This window comes from Trachurus japonicus, chromosome 21, assembly GCF_045865225.1.
Source record: "Trachurus japonicus isolate A0001 chromosome 21, Traja_1.0".
In the NCBI taxonomy this organism is placed as follows: domain Eukaryota; kingdom Metazoa; phylum Chordata; class Actinopteri; order Carangiformes; family Carangidae; genus Trachurus; species Trachurus japonicus.
This window is the reverse complement of record NC_140927.1, coordinates 9,155,191-9,175,595: the sequence shown is the minus strand read 5'-3', so window position 1 is coordinate 9,175,595 and position 20,405 is coordinate 9,155,191. Positions and strand designations below refer to the sequence as shown.

The following is a 20,405-nucleotide window of genomic DNA, read 5'->3' as shown; positions in this document are numbered from 1 at the left end:
AATATGAAGTGGCTATAAACTGAACTCCACACATACTGCAATCAGATGCAACTCCTCTGCATTGGACGTTATATATTGGGGAAAGGAAGACAAGCAGCCACACCACAAACAGCAGTGGTTTTGATAAATGCCCCGTTGTGTTTATAGACAGTGGCAAGTTTTGGGGGGTTTTCGGGGGAAATGTGAAGTGCTAAATTTAGTTGTAACTGCGTTTGTAGTTGTTAAACCTCATTAACTGTCATCTGAAAATAGTGGGAATATCCGGAGGAGACCGATTTTCAGTGCTTGAGAAGGTTTTTATCTTGTAAAATAGAGGCTTTTCACTCTGACAACAGGGTAACATTATGTGTCTCATATTGCGGTTGCTAATGCTAAGTGGATACATAACAATTTTATGTTCAACGAAAATGTGGTCATGTCCCGCTGCTTTTAAAATTTGATGCTGTCACGTAGCTTTAGGACATGGGGATGACATCAACTGAATCAGTGATGTTGATCAACTCCTTGAATCCATCACCTCTCTCATATATCAAAGACATGAAGTGGTATTTGTATGCCACATGTAGGATATTCAGTTTCAGGCAACCCTCAGTGCCTTCTGAAGGCAGGGCAGGGGGTTTCGTGGCCCTGTCATCACAACCTTAACTGAAATCAGAGAGGGCTGGGGAAGCTGTGAGGGGATGAATGTTCAACACACGGAGGCTCGAAGAGCCGTTTTACGGAAATCCCACATTACAGGGTGTGTGGTTCTTTTCAAATCCACTGGGGGTCATTTTGCACTTGAGCGCGCAGACATAACAGCACTTGAGAAGTGACAGTGCGTGTGTACAGGTGAGGACAGATTCAGACATCAGCTGATGAAAACTGTCATCAGACACAGTAATAAAGTGATTTGTGGAGAGAAAAATGAGAGACAGAAGGAGAGAGAGAGAAACGACCAAGCTAAATGTCAGTCCTTGCTGCACGCTGAATGAGGAGGGAAGTGCAAAATGTGAGGCAGCCTAGATGATGATGTATTACCAGAAAGACTTGTGTAAACCCACAATTTCTGTCATTTTTCAATAACTTTGTGCAGACACTTTATATAGTATGTCATAACATAGTGGCTCTATGTACACCACATCATAATTAGCAATATGATCAAATATAACATCTGCTCTTATTGTACAACAATAAAAATCCACATCTGTCCACACATATGCTGTGTTTTAATCATGTGATCTGGTGTTATCAAGAGGTTCCTGTTGCAGCAGCATAATTGTGTGTATGTTTGTGCGTCCTATCAGACTGTTCCTCCAAAAATCTATTAGTAGGCTACAGTTCTTGTTTTAAAATATCTTAACTTCCTAATGGATGAAAAACAAAATAAAAAGGAAGTTTGAATTGTTGAGGGAACCAAAGTCCCCAAAATCTTTTTTTTCTTTTCTTCTTGTCATTGAAATATTCGTTACAGGGACCAAGTCATAATGAAATTGTCCCCAGGCTCTTGGTTCAGCTTCGCACGTTGTTGAAGGCGAGGAGCCAACAGACAGACAGTTTTTTTTTTTCGGATGTTCAGAAAGTTTCAGAGAGTGACGCCCTCACCACAGGCGCAGTTGGTTTTATAGTCGATCCGTTTTGGGAGAGTGCGCGACCTGTCGCTCCTCCTCAAGGGGGAGGGGTCAGAGCGGGGCCGGGGTATTTAATGTTTGAATGTGTAGGCTCCGGCAGAAAACTCACTGATCCCCCTGCGTTGCTCACAGAGACACCTCCATACATTCACTCATAGAGCTGGTTTACCAAAGAGTGGTCAACATGCAGGTGAGTTAACTGTCTTGTTGTTTTTCTAAGCTTATTTTTTGGCAGTTGTGCGTGTTTTGTTTTTTTTACTTGGGGCTGTTTAATTATAGTTTAAGTAATATCTGTCAAACGTGTTTTAATTCACCATATTCTCACTCTGTATCTACTTTTTTTGTTTTTCAAATTAGTTAAAAAATAAAAAACTCTAACTTTTGATAACTTTTTTTTCTTGGTTTGACAAGTGAAGTGATGAACAATGTGATGTTGAAAAGTTTTCTAATTTTGCAATTCCTTTTCCTTGCAGTTCGACTTTGACCTGTCCTTTGACATAGGCAACAGCACAGACAACAGCTCAGAGGAGTCTGGAGACTTTGATCTGGATTATGAGGAGCCATGTGGCAGAGCTTTGAGCAGTGAATTCAACAAGATCTTCCTACCCACAGTTTACGGAATAATATTTGTTCTGGGAGTCATTGGCAATGGATTAGTCGTTGTTGTCATGGGCTACCAGAAAAAGGTCAAAACTATGACAGACAAGTACCGGCTCCATCTGTCTGTGGCTGACCTCCTGTTTGTCTTCACTCTGCCCTTCTGGGCCGTGGATGCAGTCAAGACCTGGTACTTCGGACAGTTCCTCTGTGTTTCTGTGCACATGATCCACACAGTCAACCTGTACAGCAGCGTGCTGATCCTGGCCTTCATCAGTCTAGACAGGTACTTGGCAGTTGTACGGGCCACGGTCACCAGCAGCCAAGCCACGAGAAAGCTGCTTGCAAGCAGAGTGATCTATGTGGGTGTGTGGCTGCCCGCGGCCATACTGACTGTACCTGACATGGTGTTCGCCAGGGTGGAGACCTTGGAGTCTTCCAACGTGCCCTTCATGGATGAAAGCTTCGAGACCGACTCCAGGATCATCTGCCAGCGCATCTACCCCGAGAAAACAAGTCTCATATGGACGGTGGTTTTCCGCTTCCAGCACATCCTAGTGGGTTTCATACTGCCCGGCCTGGTCATCCTCATCTGCTACTGCATCATCATTGCCAAGCTGTCGCGAGGCACCAAGGGCCAGGCACTGAAGAAGAAAGCGCTGAAGACAACGGTCATCCTCATCCTGTGCTTTTTCTCCTGCTGGCTGCCCTACTGCATTGGCATCTTTTTGGACACTCTCATTATGCTCAACGTGGTCCCCTCCTCTTGTGATCTGCAGCAGGCGGTGGAGAAGTGGATTTCTATCACTGAGGCACTGGCCTATTTCCACTGCTGTCTAAACCCCATCCTCTACGCTTTCCTGGGAGTTAAGTTTAAGAAAACAGCCAGGAGTGCACTGACAATCAACAGCAGATCAAGTCAGAAAGTGACTCTTATGACTAAAAAACGCGGGCCAATCTCATCTGTGTCGACTGAATCTGAGTCTTCAAGTGTTTTGTCCAGTTAACAATCACCACAAAGAGTCTGTGACTTGTTACACTTTGGAGATAAAACAATTAAGCTTCAATTTCAAAGAACTTAACTACATTTTGTACAGATGTAAAAACAGATTTTTTTATACATTTTGATTTGTTTGCCTTGTTTACGGCAGTTGTGTGTGTTGTGAGGTTTGTTTAATTGCAACTTTTGTAAATTTTGTATTCCACAAAGCAGATTGTATCCTCAGGCAGTGCCTCATTTCAATTCACCCAGCTTTACAATCAAGCTCCATTTTCCCTGTTTTCCTCTTTACAACCAGTGTTGCAGTATCAAAGCTCAGGCATACAGAGGCATACGGTGCTCCTGTCTGTTTTCAGGGACGGTCATTGCTTTTGGAAACCTGTATATAGTTGTGTAGCATTTGTGTGTTCGCACTTGTTGTTGTGTGATTTTCTTGAAGCTATTATTTATTGTCTTTACACTGGAAGTTTTGTAAAAGAAACAAACTGCATGCTGCTTTTTTTGTACCAGTCGAGTTTTTATTGTTTTGTTTTTGTATGTAAAAAATAAAAAACCCATGCTTCTCATAACAACCGTGTGGTGTGCATTTTCACCTAAAACAGATCCTCCTGCCCTCAAGGGTTGGTGGTGGGGGATGGGGTGTGTCTCTGTTAAAAGGGGTGTGTGTGTGTGTGTGTGTGTGTGTGTGTGTGTGTGTGTGTGTGTGTGTGTGTGTGTGTGTGTGTGTGTGTGTGTGGATGCATCGGGGGTGGGGGGTCTCCTCACACAAATGTCTCCACCTGATCTGGCTGTAAAGCAAAGCAGAGGGTGGACTGAACAGACAGACCCTGTAATTGCAACAACATCTGTGCACTTTTACATCTTAAGCACCCATTACACAAAGGCTAAAGTCTTCAGTTATAATTAGCAGCCATATGGCTGCTTGACAAAGAAAATACCACGTTAAGTTCCCCTTTGGCTTCTTTTCTTTTCAAGAAAGATCCCAAGATCTACTGCTTCCATTATTTTTGGCAAACAAGTTTTACCTCGTTCGTTCTCTTCACTGAATGGGTCAATGGGTCAACCGTGCTATCGCCTGACCCACAAAACAGAAACAATACCATTCAGAACGCAGGTCGCATATTCTGAAAATGAAATAGTCAAAGTCTTTTACTGAGGTTTAAGCAGTATATCACTGGTGATTAATCTGTTAGAATTATATGGTGACAATGTAAGACATAAAAATGACAAGTGTTAACACACAGTCATGTCAGTCTCTCTGTGGGCTCTGTGCTTTACATGATAAAAATCTAAGTTCAAGTTGGAGACCAAAGGAAGCTGACAACAATAGATGTCAGAGAGAATGAAGTCGTCAAATGGCCTCTGTGCAGTGCAGTGCTGGCATCCATTCAAGTCTCCAATGGAGGTGGATTTCCATTTCTTTACATGTAAAACGGGTGTGAAGTGCCCCCATCAAGCCCCAAGGTTAATGGGTATTTTGGAGCTCTGGTCTCTTGCAGTGAAACAGGATAAAACAAGAGATGCTTTTTCAGTTGGAAATGATCCCAAATGATTCAGCATTAGCATAAGAGCCGTGCTGCCTCAACCAACGCAGAGAGAGATTTGTGATTAACACCTCACTGTACTCAAATGAATCCTCTTCATCCTCTTCTTTCTCGGTTCTCATCGGGGAATCCTCGTTGCTGGATTGGGATCTGTATTTGATGTGTAGATTGTGAGATACACAGTAAACTGATAATTGGGAATATAATATTTAGTTGTAGTTCATTGTTAGTGGTCAACACTTGGCCGTGACTGGGCTTTGAGTATAATTCAACAGTACCTTCACATGTCATTTGCTTTATGGATTTGGTTGAATGTGTATTAAAAGTGTTTTTCTAAATAATAATAATAACCATTCCTTTCACAGACACTCAAAACACATAAATTCCCACTTGAGAGCACACATTTTAAGTAGAAACTCCCTTAGTAATTCAAGAAGATTGTATTTCATTATTGAAGCTCATGTTCTTTGTGTGGTGAGAAAATATATAGCTCACGAGTATGCATCTGTATTCCCTTACACGGATGTTTATTGTAGATGTAGCCTTCTAATCCAGAGGCTGATAGTCTCATGATCCTGCATCATTTTTGCAAAACACAAACATCATCTTCCTGTGCAATGCTGCAAAAATCATAAACTTCTGACTTCCAATGTTAGTTTAGACAAATTCATGAGTGTGTGCTGTGCTAGTCAGGGGTTTCATGTTTCCTTTATTGGGTAAAGGGCCAAAGCTGTTGGCCTTTGCTGGCCGTTGTTGAAATGCACAGGAAATAGTTTATTCTGGTGATTCATTACCAGTGAGCCAGGGACCATTGTCCAGTCTGGATAGGAACTCTTTTGGGTTTTGCTGTTGAAATTATTTAAATTGTGAGTGACAGCATATGTACCAGATTACGGAGATAAAATCACAGGGCTTTTGCAAATCAAGTTTGAGAGCAACACCAACACAGTGACCTGCTCCATTAATGGTTACATTGTTTTGTCTGGAAAAGTGAGCTGCAGGAAGGCAGTTTCCTGCACTGGGAGCTCCTGTGGTCAACAGCCTGAGAAAGGCTTTGATGACACCCCCACTGTATTCAAGCCACCATCACTCACTGTGCCTGGCCATTCCTGCAAAGGTCACTGGATACCTGGATGTACTTTGTGCACTCAACCAAAGGCGTGAAAGTAATTTCACGGTGATTGTAAGAAAAAAGAAAAAAAAAAGCCCACACATGATGGCCACTTGTTAACAGAGTTATGTTTATTTAGTTCAGGTATTTTGAACTTTTCATGATTTCTAACTTTGTGGGTTAGGGTTTAGGTTTTTTTTGTTTTGTTTTTTTTTTTACATTAAATGGTAAATGGTAAATGGTCTGTATTTATATAGCGCTTTACTATACCTGAAACGATACCCAAAGCGCTCTACAGTACATCACATTCACCCATTCACACACACTATTAAGAACTATTAAATCAGGACTCTTTAGACCACAGACTATTTATCCAACATATTGTGGTATTTATTGCTTTGGGTCTCCATATTATCTCATTAAAAATGTACAAATGCCCCAAAAATGTTTTAATGTCATTGGTTGAATGCCATTCAACACGTATTAATTCTGTAAACCTTCTGAAAATGACTGTATCATTCTAACCGTCAACCATATGGGGAGAAGGGAGATAGAGAGGCCACCTCTCTATCTCCCTTCTCTGTCTCTGCCTCCTTCCTGCCACCCTTCTACCCCACCCCCTTCCTCAGTCTTTCTTTCTCTCCTTCTGTTACTCTTTCCACCCACCTACAGAGCTGTAGAATCTGGATCTGCAACTGTCATCCAAATGCTGCCCCATCCAGTCTCCTGTTTAACACCTGCTACTAAATTAATTATATTTAATAACAATCGTTATTACTTTTACTAACTTTAATTATTACTCATAATTTCAGTTGTAGCATTGCAGTCACCATTACCATTGTTATTGCTGCCTCCCATCACTGTTAATGTTCCTATACATGCTGGGATTTTGCTCTTTTTTTTTAGTAGTAGCCTACCTTGAAATAACTTCTGTGAATTTGCGGCTTACAGATATAAATTGATGTGACTTATTATTCATTATAATCACTCAGCTTCAGTGTAGTCTGAACATAGCCTATTGTTTAACCAAATCCATTCTCACTTCACCAATCAATGTAGCGTAATTTTCCAGAAATGTTTATAGAGCTGAATGTCGCTGATTCATTTGCACTGTATTATAATTCAATTTCTGTTATTTATTTCTCAACATGTGTTGCCATTATTCTGTCCAGCTCCTGTCTGCGCCTGACTTTTTTGGGGGGGTCGGAACTAACGTCAGTCATTTGTTTCTAGCCGGTCACCTTAGCAACCGATATGCGGTGCTCCGTCAAAACAGCTCCTTCCTTCCTGTGTCCGTCCATGCTCTGAACAGCTGATGTGTTGCCTTTCTGTCAGACAGCCGTGAACTATTTTCTCCTCATTCTTCAAGAAAACAGCTCGACATGACTAAAGAGGAAGTTCAGGGGTAAGGCTGGCGTGGGAGCGGTGCTGTCCTCCACTCACGCCCCTCAGCACACAAACCATTTTAATCGCCGTGTGGTGAAGTTAGCATGGTTAGCAGTTAGCTGGCGTTGCCTGAACGTGCAGCAGATTGCATCAGCTGGCAGTTTAAGTATAGTAGTTACAACGTTTACCGAAATTAACAAAATGTTTAAAGTGTCAGACATATAGAAACAAGCACCAGCAGAACTCAAACCATGCAGTAAAGCAGCGTGACTGAATGTGTTGTTGTTGAAAAAGTTTGTCAGTTCGTGTTGGTTGCACTGCACTGCTTGAAATGCATTACAAGATTGCTCACAAACCTAGCAAGTGCTCTGGTGACTTCAGGCATATTTACAACTTGGTGAATATAAAGTAGAGGTATTATATGTAAGGATATTTACTTAAATCTTAATTATAAACTCAAAAAACTGGGTGTTGCATAGTGGATTTGCATTGATACCTGTTTGAAATCTGGTTGAGTCACATTACATCATATAGAGTATCCTATAGCCTAGAGAGTGGAAATTTTCCACACATGTACCTGACATAAACATAGGCTACTGTAAATCACATATTTGTGTAGCCACAGCGGTCTCATTATGGAGATGTGGAATCAACAACTCAAACAAAGTCAGTTTATGACACAACAGTTATTGTTATGGTTCCAGCAGCTTGAGGCTGCCAGAGATGAGTGTGATGAACAGGTGGTGACCAGGGTGACCGGGGTCTCTCTAATACCGTCTGCCCGTCAGAAGAGGTATGAGTGGATGGCTCTCAGCCTGGGCTGAAGAGGAGCCCACAATCTGCTGTATGGTTGTTCACCACTCGCTGTAGATCTGTCAGTACCACTACCACACTGTGCAGCAGTGCATTATTATTATGTTCTTTTGCCACATACAAATCAATAGCTCACATTTAGTTCTCCAGCAGCAGTTTGTAGGCTCCAACCTGTCAGGTCATGCTCATCCACATTCCACTGCTGTGCTTTGCCAGTTTCCCCTCTAGGCCACTTTGCTTTCAGTAAGAGTTCATGATACAGGAAGAATATGATGTTTAGGGAGTCAAGCAAATTAATCTTCTTGATAATAATATATGTCTGCTATTTCAATATTACAGAATCGAGTACATTAAATCGTGTCTGTAACATTTTGTCTATCACTTTTACGGCTTTCGATTGTTCTAGTGACTTTGTGTACTTTGGATTGCCAAGCCTCTTATACTGACTGATAACATTTTGTTTCATGTTCAACTGTTCCAATGATTTATCAACCTTTTTTAATGATGTAAAAACGAGGTGTGACACTGGAGCTGTAGAAGGTCTGGGTTGTAATACACCTTCTCCTGGACATATTATATTCCATCACGATATGTGCTACTAATGAACTGAGTGACTACATTTGCTGAAAAGACATCTGCCCATTACTGTACAACATGGAGTCATTTGTCTGTGTTGTGTGTTAATTAGCTGTGGAGAGAACAGGGAGCCACAGATGCTGTGTACTGGTTTGACAGGAGACAGTAGGTGGTTTTTGTAGACAGCAGCTCCAGACAGTACGACTGAACTCACTTACTTGCCTCAGGGAAACAAAGATTGTTGATCCAGTTTAACACATTCAACAGGCTAGCATAACATATAAATAAACCAGCTGGAGTGCATTTTTATTGATCTCCTCCACACGCTTCTCTTAAAATGTGGTCCAGGTTAATAACACATCTGTGAGACAAGATGCCACCAGGGTGTTCATATTTATGTTTGTTCATATTTGTTTCACAATTTGTTTAATAGATGAGAGATTTAAATAAGAATGAATTTCCACAAACTTAGAATGATTTATTTCTTGTTCATAAAAAGAAATCGACCCAGTGGTGTTCGTTTTAAAGTTTGTCATAAGGTGTAAAAGTCCTCCCATCATCTGTTGTGATTTTTGTTTCTTGTTGAAGTTGCAGTGCTATTCATAGTTGCCCTTTGGTCCTTGTTATTTCCTGTAACTAAGCAGCTCCCTTATAGCTCATTGACTTCCTTCAGGCCTACACACCTGATGCCTGAGAAACCAAACAACCCTCATTCAGCCATTCTCCCTCAATATAAGCACACTTTTATTATAGCAGTGTCTGATGTGAAGATGTGCAAAGTTCAGAGACCGCCCGAAAATGAAGACTGCGATCCTCTGGTTTATTGCAGCTGTATCTTTTACGGCTTTTTAGTCATTGACCTAAAATATAGGCTCACCTCTTCCCAGCAGGTGACTGATAATAGTGATTATGTTGCTGATGTCAGCCTGCATACAACACCTGCATTTGTATTTTACTTTCACTTTCAAATGCAGTATTTTATATCTTAAATACTGTTGTTAAAGTCAATAACCATGAACCAATATGCCCAAGTGTCTAACTGTTACTGAACTGTTTACCAAGGTTTACAACTCGTAACTGACACCGACGTCCTGTATGTTGTTTTGTGACTTAATTGCTACATGTAGATAGTTGGTTGATGGTGTTTACTCAGCATGCTGCTGCAAAACAAACTTTACTTTATAGGCAAATGTCAAACACTTATCAGGGCTGTTATTGTGGTGTGCTGTATGGCAGAAGTATTCAGCAAATAAAGACACCTTTACTTTCAGATAAGAGTAAATGTTATCATAATCGGATAATCTGTATTCTCCACAGCTATGATAATGGATTAGGAAAGTGTTAGTGAGACTGTTTCCTTAAAGCCGGTGTTTATCCCGCAGGTCTTACTTTCTGACATCTCTGCTTTTAGCTGCTGTCCTTCCAGCCCTCAGTTCACTGTGTTGTGTGAAAAAACAATGGGATTAAAGGTTGTGTAGACTTAAAAGCCCAAGGTGGCCATGGTTCAGAATTAATTTTCCCAGGCGGTCAACGACTTCCTCATGGGATGAAGGAGAAATAGGAGGCGGAAGTTGAGTTAAATGTTTATGTTGTGTGTTTCTTCCTGTTTCAGGGCGGCGGAGGAGGAGCAGCAGGCTCAGTCAAAGAAAGGCCTGAAGAAACAGCAGAAGGAAGCAGAGAAAGCTGCAAAGAAGGCTGAGAAACAAGCCAAGCTGGTCAGTGCGTGGCGTGCACTTGTTTCTTTTCCTTTTTTTTTTCCTTTTAGGTTTGTTGTCTGACATCCGTCACCTCCTCCTTGACTTACAGCTGGTGAGGCTGTGACGTGCTGACCTGCTGGGCATTGTGGGTCCAGGAGGGTAGATTAGCCGGCAGGGGGGCACGAGCAGCCATTGTTTAAGTATTCCTGTCATTTTGACTTTGTTTATGTCCACCCAAACAAAGTGCTATTTTCTTCTACACTGAGTGCACAACACGAGCTCCCTCGTAACATGCATTTGCAACCCTTCTACACAATGGAGATCAGACTAACCACAAAGCTACTGACCTCCAGAAGTCCTCATGTGGATAACTATGTCAGATAATAAATGTGAGAGGGAATGAACCAGAAAACAAACAATGTTTCAGTCTTTAAAGCTTTTAAAGCTGAAATTGTTACCTTTCTAAGTGTTTTCACTTAAAGGGGTAGTCCGGGCACAAGTTTACCCATGGTCTAACACACTGTGACATCGTGTAAGACCCCCCCCCCTCGGGGGATCAAGTTTGCCGACCGCTAGCTTCTTTAGTTGTAGCAACTTCAGCAAAGACCGCACAATAGCAATACACTGCTGTCGATTCCTCCACCAACCAACCGGCATCAAAAAGTAATGCTCAGAACAGCACCAAACTTCAGCAACAGTACAAACAGAGTCCCAGCCCATAATACCAGGCATCAAACACCTGCTAGGTTTGCCTGGTTTATATTGGAAAGAGACAAAACCAAAACTCACCCACTCTCCCCCAGCCGCTTGCTCGTTGTGGGGAAGCCCTGATGAGTCGATTACCGAGTGCAGTAGAAAAGTAAGGAGTCCAGAAAGTTAACGCTCAGTTCCAAAAATGCAGCACGCTTTGCTGACTGTGATAGTTTGAGCAACTCAACTCCATTCATTTCCCTGTCAACACTTGCTAATTTATTGTTAGAAACAGAGAGGGAAGACGGATAGGAAAAACTCTCGGCCACTCTGTGGCACGGTGTGTTAGACCATGGGTTAAACTTCTGCTGGAATATAAAGATCCAGAAGAATTCTTCATGGCTCCACCTTTAACAGCTTTTGACAGAGTTGTCACCAACAGCTAGGCAAACTGGCTACTATATTCCTTCATGTGCAACAAAGCCAGAGCTAAAGTACTTCTGTATCTTCACAGAACAATGAGTGTCACATTATTTTGAAGTGAACTGAAGTGACTGCACTGCAGACATGTGCACTTCACTGTCACACATGCAAGTCGTTTTGGATACTTAAACTACACTACATGAATCCTTTCTTGTGATAAAACTAATGTCAACACCCAAACTCAGGCAGCCTTGTGCTCCTGAGCACCAACCTAATACAACACACATCAATAAGAAACTCACAATGCTCATTAATCTACATTAGGGCTGTAACTTTGCATTAGAGTAATTATCTTTCCGTTTAAAGAGAAATTCACAACCGGTGCCTTAAAATTTTGTACAAACTATTACAATCTTGCTCAAGAATACATGTGGACAGTCCTTCGCTGTGACAACGAAGCATCTTTCTGGCCGCTCTCGCATAAAGCCAGGAAGCCGCATAGTAAACGCTGCAGGGTGGCAGGTGGTGTTGTGTACAGATACCTACCTGACAAACAAGGTGAGTTGCAGTAAACCAAGCTGCAGTTCCTGTCCTGTCTGTTCTCAGACCAGCTGAGAGAAAAGGCACCAGTTTATTTTACCACTTCACATGTGCGCTCATTACTTTTTTTCTGGCCTGTTAAACTAGCAAAAGTGCTATAACTATTCTGTTCATCTGATAATAACTCAGTCTATGAGCCACTCTCCTGAGCTACTCTCTTTTAAAAATGACTTCTTCAATGTTATTTAGGGTTATTACTGACACTACATCCAGAAAAAGTTTCAGAATATGATCATACCCTCGGTGGCATTACCTAACCACATACCTTTAACAGTAAAATGCACGATTTGTGAAGCACATGCAGGAAGTGATTGGTGACCAGAAGTAGCTCAACGCACCACAGTTGGAGCAGAACAGAAAATATTACCTGACTTTTAGGCTGACACCAGATGAACTTAACGAGGTCAACGTCCAGATTGATATTGGTGAATTTCTAATTTCTTTAGACTGTCTTTGAAATGTAAATGGATGTTAATGAGGGAATCTGTATTCCTTGTTAGAACTATGTCATCCAGCTTGACTCCAACTTATCCAAGACTGATTAGACAGCCTGTGCGTGTGGCTTTTCATGGTGAAAGCGGCGATGTTTCCTGTCCTCCAGTTGGATAAACCCAGTCAGCAAGCTTTATGGAAGAAGCACGTGTTGTCACAGTGTAATGCACAAGCAATTGCTACCCACAGTGGCATGGTTCAGTAAGCATTACCAAGGAGAAGCTGGGTTGTTTATTTGGCGTTTGCTGTGTTATCTCCAGTTGTCGACGTTCTCTCACTGACACTTGTCACACGCGTCTCTCCGGTGTGTGGCGGTTGCTTCATAGCCACAGCAGGTCTATATTCAGCTGATCGTAAGCTGCAACATCATCCATCATGTGACTGTATTATCGTATCAAGGATGGGTGATTCCAATTCAGTCCACTGCCACCAGCCATTTCCAACTCCAATATCAATTTGCATAGAAAATGGAATTGTAACTTTGCCAAGGCTGGATCTCATCTCACTCTGGGAGTCATTTGCATATACGTCAGTGCAGAGATAAAGAATATCTGTCCACTTATTCTGTTTCTATTACAAAGCAATATCTCCTGCTGCCATTGCTCATTGTCTATGATATGTTAGAGTAATGTGTGAAAGAGCTGTGCATTCCAGGGATCTAAGGCTTGACTCCAGGACGGAGCTATGATTTATTAATTTCATTCAAATCCCTGATAGCGCAAGATGAAAACACAATTTACATGGCTGTTGTAGCAAAATGTTTTAAGTTGCTCCATTTGAAGCTGAATGTTTTTGAACATTTTTCATGCTAGAATTTAATAGATAGTCCTCTTGTTGTTATTTCCTGGCTATTGGCGATGCCCTTTAAACCCCTGTCGTCTCTTTGTGTTTCAGGCTGCTGAGCAACAAAGCACAGAGGAAGATGTAAGTGTTCCCATACAGATCACAGTTCACCCTTTCCCACAGACGGGTTTCCTGCCTCTCTGCCTGACTTTGATTCAACCTCTGCTTTCACACCTTTGCTACAGTTTGTATGCAAATACCAGCACGCCGAACTCCAATGCGTCTGTTTTTCTGTTGTACAATTTTCTCACACAATCACGATAAGCGTCATTATCTGTTCTGCCCGTTATCTCGCATGTAGTAGACAGACAGACTGACGCTTCTGGAATCCAAGTGGTAGAGTGGCTGTTAAGAACAACACATAGCTGATGTGCACACCAGAAAATGTACGAGGTGATGGGTTATTTAGCTGTTTTATGATGTTGCTGATCTCTGCTAAGATGCTCTGCTTCTGTTTTCTCAGGACTTTGCCAAGGACCGCTATGGTGTGTCAGCGATGGTCCAGTCCCAACAGAAGCTGGGTTAGTATCATGGACCAAACGCAGCTTTTGGTTGAAAACACAGAAGAAAAATCTAAACATAACAAAGATGATTTTTCCTTTTTGAAGATTTCATACTGTAGTTCCCATTTCTCTGTCATGTAAGGTGATAGTTGATGTTTTCATGTTAGACGAAAACACATCATTATAGAATCATTTACATTTTTCCCTGCTCCTGCTGTTCTCAGTGCATAACATTAGACTGATCGCTCCCTGTAGCATTTTTCATTGTGTGCCTACTGTTTATGTCGACACTTTCCTTTTCAAACGTGTCTGCATAATGTCAACACGGTGAGAGAAAGAAATGCATCTCGGAAGAACACATTTATTCACACCCACACAGTGTGAAACGAGATTCACAGAATTCAGTTCACACTGTAAATACAATGACTTCCTTTGGTTGGAACAAATATTATTTTAATGTCTCAAAGTTTAGTGAGAGTTTTTATCTCGTGCGTTGTAGTTTCCTGTCAGTCATCTGGCATCTGTCAGCTTCTTGTATCAACTGTGTCTTCTTATTGTTATGTAATTGGTACTGCCATAGAGCTTAGATGGTGGTTAATGTCAAAGTGAGTAATTTTGAAATGGAGTTAATCTTAGAAATAATTGTATAAATGTGAAAGAAAGTTCTTGAAAGTCATTATTTTATGAAAGTCACAAACAGGTCAACCCCATGTTGAGAAACCCAGGTATTTCACCTGAACAACCTTTCTAAAGGTGAAGAAATCCAAATGACACGACGAGATGGAGAACGTGCAGATCCTCGAAACTTCATGTTTTGATACATGATGACATCCTTGATCCAGAATGTCTGGGGTCACGAGCGCCTTGCCGTCAAACGTTACTGATGTGGCACGATCTTCACCCGATAAGCATCGTGAAAAACGCGTTTGATCCCTTCTCTTATCACAAATCGAAGCGACATCAGCGATAATTGCAGTAACTAATAGCGCATGATAACTCCCAGATGAACGAGGCGGCAGGCGAAACCTGTCGAGGTCGTCCATCTGTCTGGATGCTCTTTCAGCTCCAGTGGCAGCAAACAAAGTGGGGCCTCCCTCACCTGCATGCCAAGCTCAGCCATAGGGACAGGAGGAGGAGGAGGGGGGGTGAGGGCTTTCATGTGGGTTGACGCAGAGTTCCCAGCCAAAAGGGCGGCTCTGTTTTCTCTGGTGTAGCCTCGTTGTCTGCCTCTCCTGCTCGCCGATAATGAGGAGAAAGCATGCCCCAGAGTGACACAGGTGAAACTAGAGTCAATTTGTCATAGAGCCGAGAGAATAGGCGAGTTGACAGCTTTCAGCAGGCCTCCTAGTGTGTCTTATTTATTAGACACGTCTGTAATCCGAGCATTTTATTGTGCTGTACGTCCACACACGCACATGCATGCTTATTCACATTTCTTTCCGCCTTTGGGAGTTTGCAGGGAGGAGAGGAGGGGGGGTGGGGGAGGTGTGAGATTCCTAATGCAGAGATGGGAAGGCGTAGAAGTTCTTTGAAGTAATTTCTAAAAAAAAAAAAATGTCTGTGTTTTTTTTTTGTATGTGCATGAGCCAGACAGGGCATTGGTCCGAGTCCAAGACCTCACTCCTGAGAAAGCTGACCAGCTAATCTGGCTGCGTGCCCGAGTCCACACCAGCAGAGCCAAAGGTGAGACCGTCCTCCCCCAACCCCCACCCCCCCAACCTCGTCTTTGTTCACTATTTTCTAGCTTGGAGCGCATTTTCTTTGTGTGAGGAGAAAAAACAGCCAAGATTGGATGACCTCTGTGCTAATCCTACAGTACTGAAATGTTTCAAACGTCTCCCAAGAGTCACTTCTCAACATCACTCCTTTATCTTCCACACCAAATGCCAATACCAGTTGGCTTTGACTTGACTGTTGTTAGTGTTCCCATGACCTGATGACTGATACCCCCCCCCCCAGGTTCATCAGTGCAAAAGGTCAGAAGCTAAACAACAAAAATAACTTTTCAAACAGCTTCAGTTAGTCAGTTTTGTGAAGGAACATCCCAAACCTCACCACAGTGTGAAATGTGGAATTTTTCTTCAAATGTATTCCTCTGCAGGATCATGTTTGCACTGTCTTAGTTTTTTTTTCCTCTTCCTTCCATGTTAAGCAGTGTTTGACAACCTGAGGGTGTTTTTGATATCATTGTCAGATTAGCATCACTGCCAACTGGAAGATCAGATAACCTCTGTTTGCTGCATTGCAGCTACTGGCATCCATATAGCTGCTCTATTTGAATACAATGAACCCACTGAGCTCCACCACATTATTACATCTCTGTAGGAAAGATGGAGCCTTTTCACTGCGTGCTAAATCTGTGATAACAAATAAACCAAGGGCTCAGTGATGATCTTTTTGCCGTTTCCTTTCACGATAACTTCCACAGTCAAGAGTCACTTCCCCTCCGCTCCTGTCTTCATTCTCCCTGCTCGCTGTAAGGATGTCCGTGTGAGCAGAATAACATCCTGATTTTGTCTGGAATGAGGTGCATCTGTTGGTGGGATTTTGGCACCACTGTTATCCCCAGCAGCCCTGCCTTCTCTCAGGCAACAAACATCAAAGTACCTGGGTGGTCCGATTGTCTACTGGTTGACTAACTTATTCACACTGTGTCTGTGTGTGTGTGTGTCTGTGTGTGTGTGTGTGTGTGTGTGTAGAGCAATCTTCTCTACACACAGTGATCTTCAAAGAGAAGACTCTGTTCACAAATGTTTGACACTTTACCTGTAGCTGACAGGAATCCTTACAGCTGAGGGATACCCTCCTCATCCCAAGCAACACTTATCCTCTTCTGACTGCACAAACTTGCATTGCTTCAGAGTAAACACCCAAACCTTTTTATCGTGACAAGCCTGCTAAGCTTGTTTGAGTGAGGTCTTGACACCCCGACACTATCTACCATTGTTGTTATTTTTTGTTTTCAGGGAAGCAATGCTTCTTGGTCCTGCGTCAACAGCAGTTCAACGTGCAGGCACTAGTGGCAGTGGGAGATCGTGCCAGCAAGCAGATGGTCAAGTTTGCTGCAAAGTGAGTACCGAGACTGCTCTTCCTGTCAGAGAGGGGGAAAAAAACAATGGTGGGAAAATCCTGGGCCCTAATCGTCGGTCGATCCATTTTCACACATTCCGAGTGAGGTGGATGGTGGGGGAATCAATCATTTTTTCTACTTGACAACAAAAGCTGGCTGTTAACAGGGCGGGATACAGCAGCGTTTTAATGGCTCGGTTCCTGTTGAGATGGTAGATAGAGCAGCTTAGATAAGATGAGGAAGAAATGCTTAAGAGCCAAGCACCATTAGTCATCTCAGCAGCTAAATTGTAGCCCATTACTGGTCGTCTATGAATGAACACAATTATCAGCGGATATGCATTTTATTAAAGAGACCACCACCTAAAGGCTGTAAGGCTTGTATTAAGGCCACTTTAGGCTGATGTGGTTTGCAAGGGGGCTCATTTGTGCATTAAGAAAAAAAAAAAGTTTGACTTTAAATCCACATAATTGGGTGTGATTCAGGTAATTTATTTAAGTATACAATAAATTACCGCTTTCGAGCATTGTTTGATTAGTTTAGTTTGAGTATTTGTAAATGGGGAAGCTTATCATGAATTACTTAACTGGCTCAGTTATTGCTAAATTAAGCAAAGAGCAACGCCCGGAACTGCAATCTGACCAAACCAAAATGGCAGTTATTACACCGGATTAAACAGAAGTAAAGCAATGCAATGCAGAGACTGTGATGTTTCCTAATACTTGGCGTGTTTCAAGCAGCTTTAAGTAGCAGCTATTACGGCCTAACAGCTTCACGAAAAACGCTGCCAGCCAGACTGAAGACAGAACTGGTGTCTGCTCTTTCAGCAACACAGAGGGACCTAAACACTTGGAAGAAATCGGTTAAATTAAAACTCTTAACTTAAGAGCACATAATTAAAAAACAATTTTGAGTTTCAGTAAAGATGTATGAGGCTCCATGATCCTTCCAAACCATCTCCTGCACTGAGACCACTCCAGTCTCTCTTTCTGGCTTTTCACCCACTTGGGTCAATTAGTACAGACACATAGACACATAGTATCTGCAGAAGACTCTGCTTAATAGAATTAAAAGCAGTTATTATATTAGATAGCATTTACAATAAGCAGCAGAGCAAATAATTGTTTAATTCATGTTATACTTTGAGTAAACACAAGCGACAATACTGGCAGAACAGCCTTAATGAGAGAAGTAAATAATGAATGATGGAGTTTATATACACAGTACACCTGCCCGAGTTATATGTAAACAGTCAGAGCTACTAAATGTTTGATGAATATCCAAATGTGCATAAATTACCATTTCACTTCCATTCATTATACGTGTGTTTTCACAAATGAGAAACTAGGAGCCTCTTGGCAGGTTGTTGTGGTATATTGAGGTTTACAAGAAGCTTAACTGAGACACAAGTTTATTTTTCTAATGAGGGCAAGGTCAGTGCTGCTCTGACTTGAGTCCTGACCTGTGCTGCCTGGCCACTGACCCCACTTTGTCAGTTGTGTCAAAATCCCCCTGACCGTGCCAAAGTTCCTCTCCACCACTCAGCCGCCGGGCCGTCATTGACATTTGTAGCCCCAGAAATGGTGCCGAACACAAGACGGAACAGGTCGGTTCTTTCAAACTACATGTTGTTAGATGTTGTAGAAAAGTTGGCTGTGTCACTGAGGACAGCAGCTATGTTTCAATATGTTTCTTTTTTGTAACGGTCAAACAGTTTCTTTCATGTGCAGCAGTTCCTCAATCTGGTTCTGCAATATCGTGGTTGGACCGTTGGATGGTTGTGTCATACATTGTCATCTGACCGCGGAGCAAGTGAAAGTGGTGACATGGTTTCCATGACAACACGCTCTTGTGAACAAAAGTCAAAAATAGAACCAGGCTTTCTAAAAGTTACTACGTGGATGAAAATGTAATTTTCTTCACGTTTCAGCGTCTAAAAACAGCTGCCAGTATTACTTCCTGTTGACTCTTCTTGCCCTGGACTAGTTTCACACGTTCTGGTGTGATGATTGACAAGCTGAGTAAGACCCTGGATTACTAGTAAATCCTCTCATAATCATGTGGAGGGCTGTGATGACATTGCTGAGGAGGTCCCCTTTCATATATTGTATGTCCGAGACATCCTCCTCTCACTCACACAATTTAATCAAGTGATCTTCAGACTGGAGTACTTGAGGCCCACTGTGTGTGGAGCAGAAGAGAACTGTGGCTGCTTTGACCTTTTTAACAGGTCTAACCAGTGGCGAACCGTGGACCCAGACCCTGGGCCTTCAATAGGACCATGTAGCAATAAAAAATTAAACATAGCAATAGAAATAATAGCCAGAGCCTTGTCACATGGATGGTCGGCATATTACATGTTTGAAAGTAATGAATGAATGAAAGTAAAATGTCAATCATGAGCTGTTCATGATAATGTTTTTTGTGTTTGTTTGAGCTTAGACACAGTTGAATTTCACTGTGGATTTAATATTTCTGCCAAAAGTGGCTATAAAACAAACACCTCCTGAGGTGAAATGGGAAAAAGGCACAAGCTCTTTGTAAATGCTCAGCCATTTTTCACTGGCCTTAATGGCTATCAAACTACCAGTATAAAATTGTAGGTTTACAGTACAAATTCAGTTCTGTGCTGCTGCTGCTGCTGCTGCTGCTGCTGCTGCTGCTGCTGCTGCTGCTGTGGCGCTGGGTCTGTGGGTCTGTGGGTCTGTGGGGCTTCAACAGCAGAACTGACCCAGCTTAAAGTCAGGCGTTTAATCAGCACCATTTAAACTTCTAATAAATAAATGTGCGCTCCGGCCACAGACTGTAGGCTCCGCTCTTTCCTTCGGTGGCCGGAGTTCTCAACGGGCTGGACCGAGCAACATGACCGGGTGCTGCGTTCAGGCCGAGTGCCGGTGCTCATACTGCGGCGAGTCGGAGCTTCACCGCCCGCTCAGTCAGTCTCAGTCAGGGCAGGAGTCCGTTTCACAAAGCAGGTTTAGTGAAAACTGAGTCTGTTAACCCTGAAATGAGGCAAACTCTAGGAGTTCATGATTAGACTCAGTGTTTGTTGAACCTGCTTTGTGAAACGGATGAAGCAGTTAAACTGGAAACTGCTCAAACGGGCGATCGTGGGCTATGAGGTAGGAATAAAAAATAGGAATAAAAATAGACCCACCTTGAGAATTCACGGTAACTATTCTCTTGATCAGCGTGGTGAAAGCAATATAATACATCCATGGGTGAAAGCCAATCTCGTTGTTGTTGTCACCGTGGCAAAGTGTCGTGTGTGTACGGGAAAAGGGAGGGGCGGGGGGAACAGGGGTGACACATCCAGCAGGAGGATAAACTATCCTGCGTTTAAATAACATGTCGAAAATATCTGCTTGACAACTCATGGAGCTGATAGCAGCCCTAAATAAGTAACTACACTTTAACAACAAGCCCAAAAACCCGCAACCCACGACTACC

At 42.4% G+C, this 20,405-nt stretch overlaps 2 protein-coding genes across 2 annotated transcripts in view; both read left to right on the top strand.

The window, feature by feature from the left end:
• Nucleotides 1-1,687: 1,687 nt before the first annotated feature.
• On the top strand, nt 1,688-3,771 carry cxcr4b (chemokine (C-X-C motif), receptor 4b). Its single transcript, XM_085764945.1, has 2 exons — nt 1,688-1,800; nt 2,084-3,771. The coding sequence occupies exons 1-2, from the start codon at nt 1,795-1,797 to the stop codon at nt 3,212-3,214; spliced, it is 1,137 nt and encodes a 378-aa protein (XP_085621071.1). The 5' UTR covers nt 1,688-1,794; the 3' UTR covers nt 3,215-3,771.
• Nucleotides 3,772-7,145: 3,374 nt separating this feature from the next.
• The window catches only part of dars1 (aspartyl-tRNA synthetase 1), a 30,290-nt gene continuing 17,030 nt past the window's right edge, over nt 7,146-20,405 (top strand). Inside the window, exons 1-6 of the mRNA XM_085765504.1 lie at nt 7,146-7,267; nt 10,250-10,352; nt 13,434-13,463; nt 13,846-13,903; nt 15,476-15,568; nt 16,852-16,954. Of these exons, the coding sequence (XP_085621630.1) occupies nt 7,245-7,267; nt 10,250-10,352; nt 13,434-13,463; nt 13,846-13,903; nt 15,476-15,568; nt 16,852-16,954 (410 nt within the window). The 5' untranslated portion in view covers nt 7,146-7,244. The remainder of the gene's footprint in view (nt 7,268-10,249; nt 10,353-13,433; nt 13,464-13,845; nt 13,904-15,475; nt 15,569-16,851; nt 16,955-20,405) is intronic.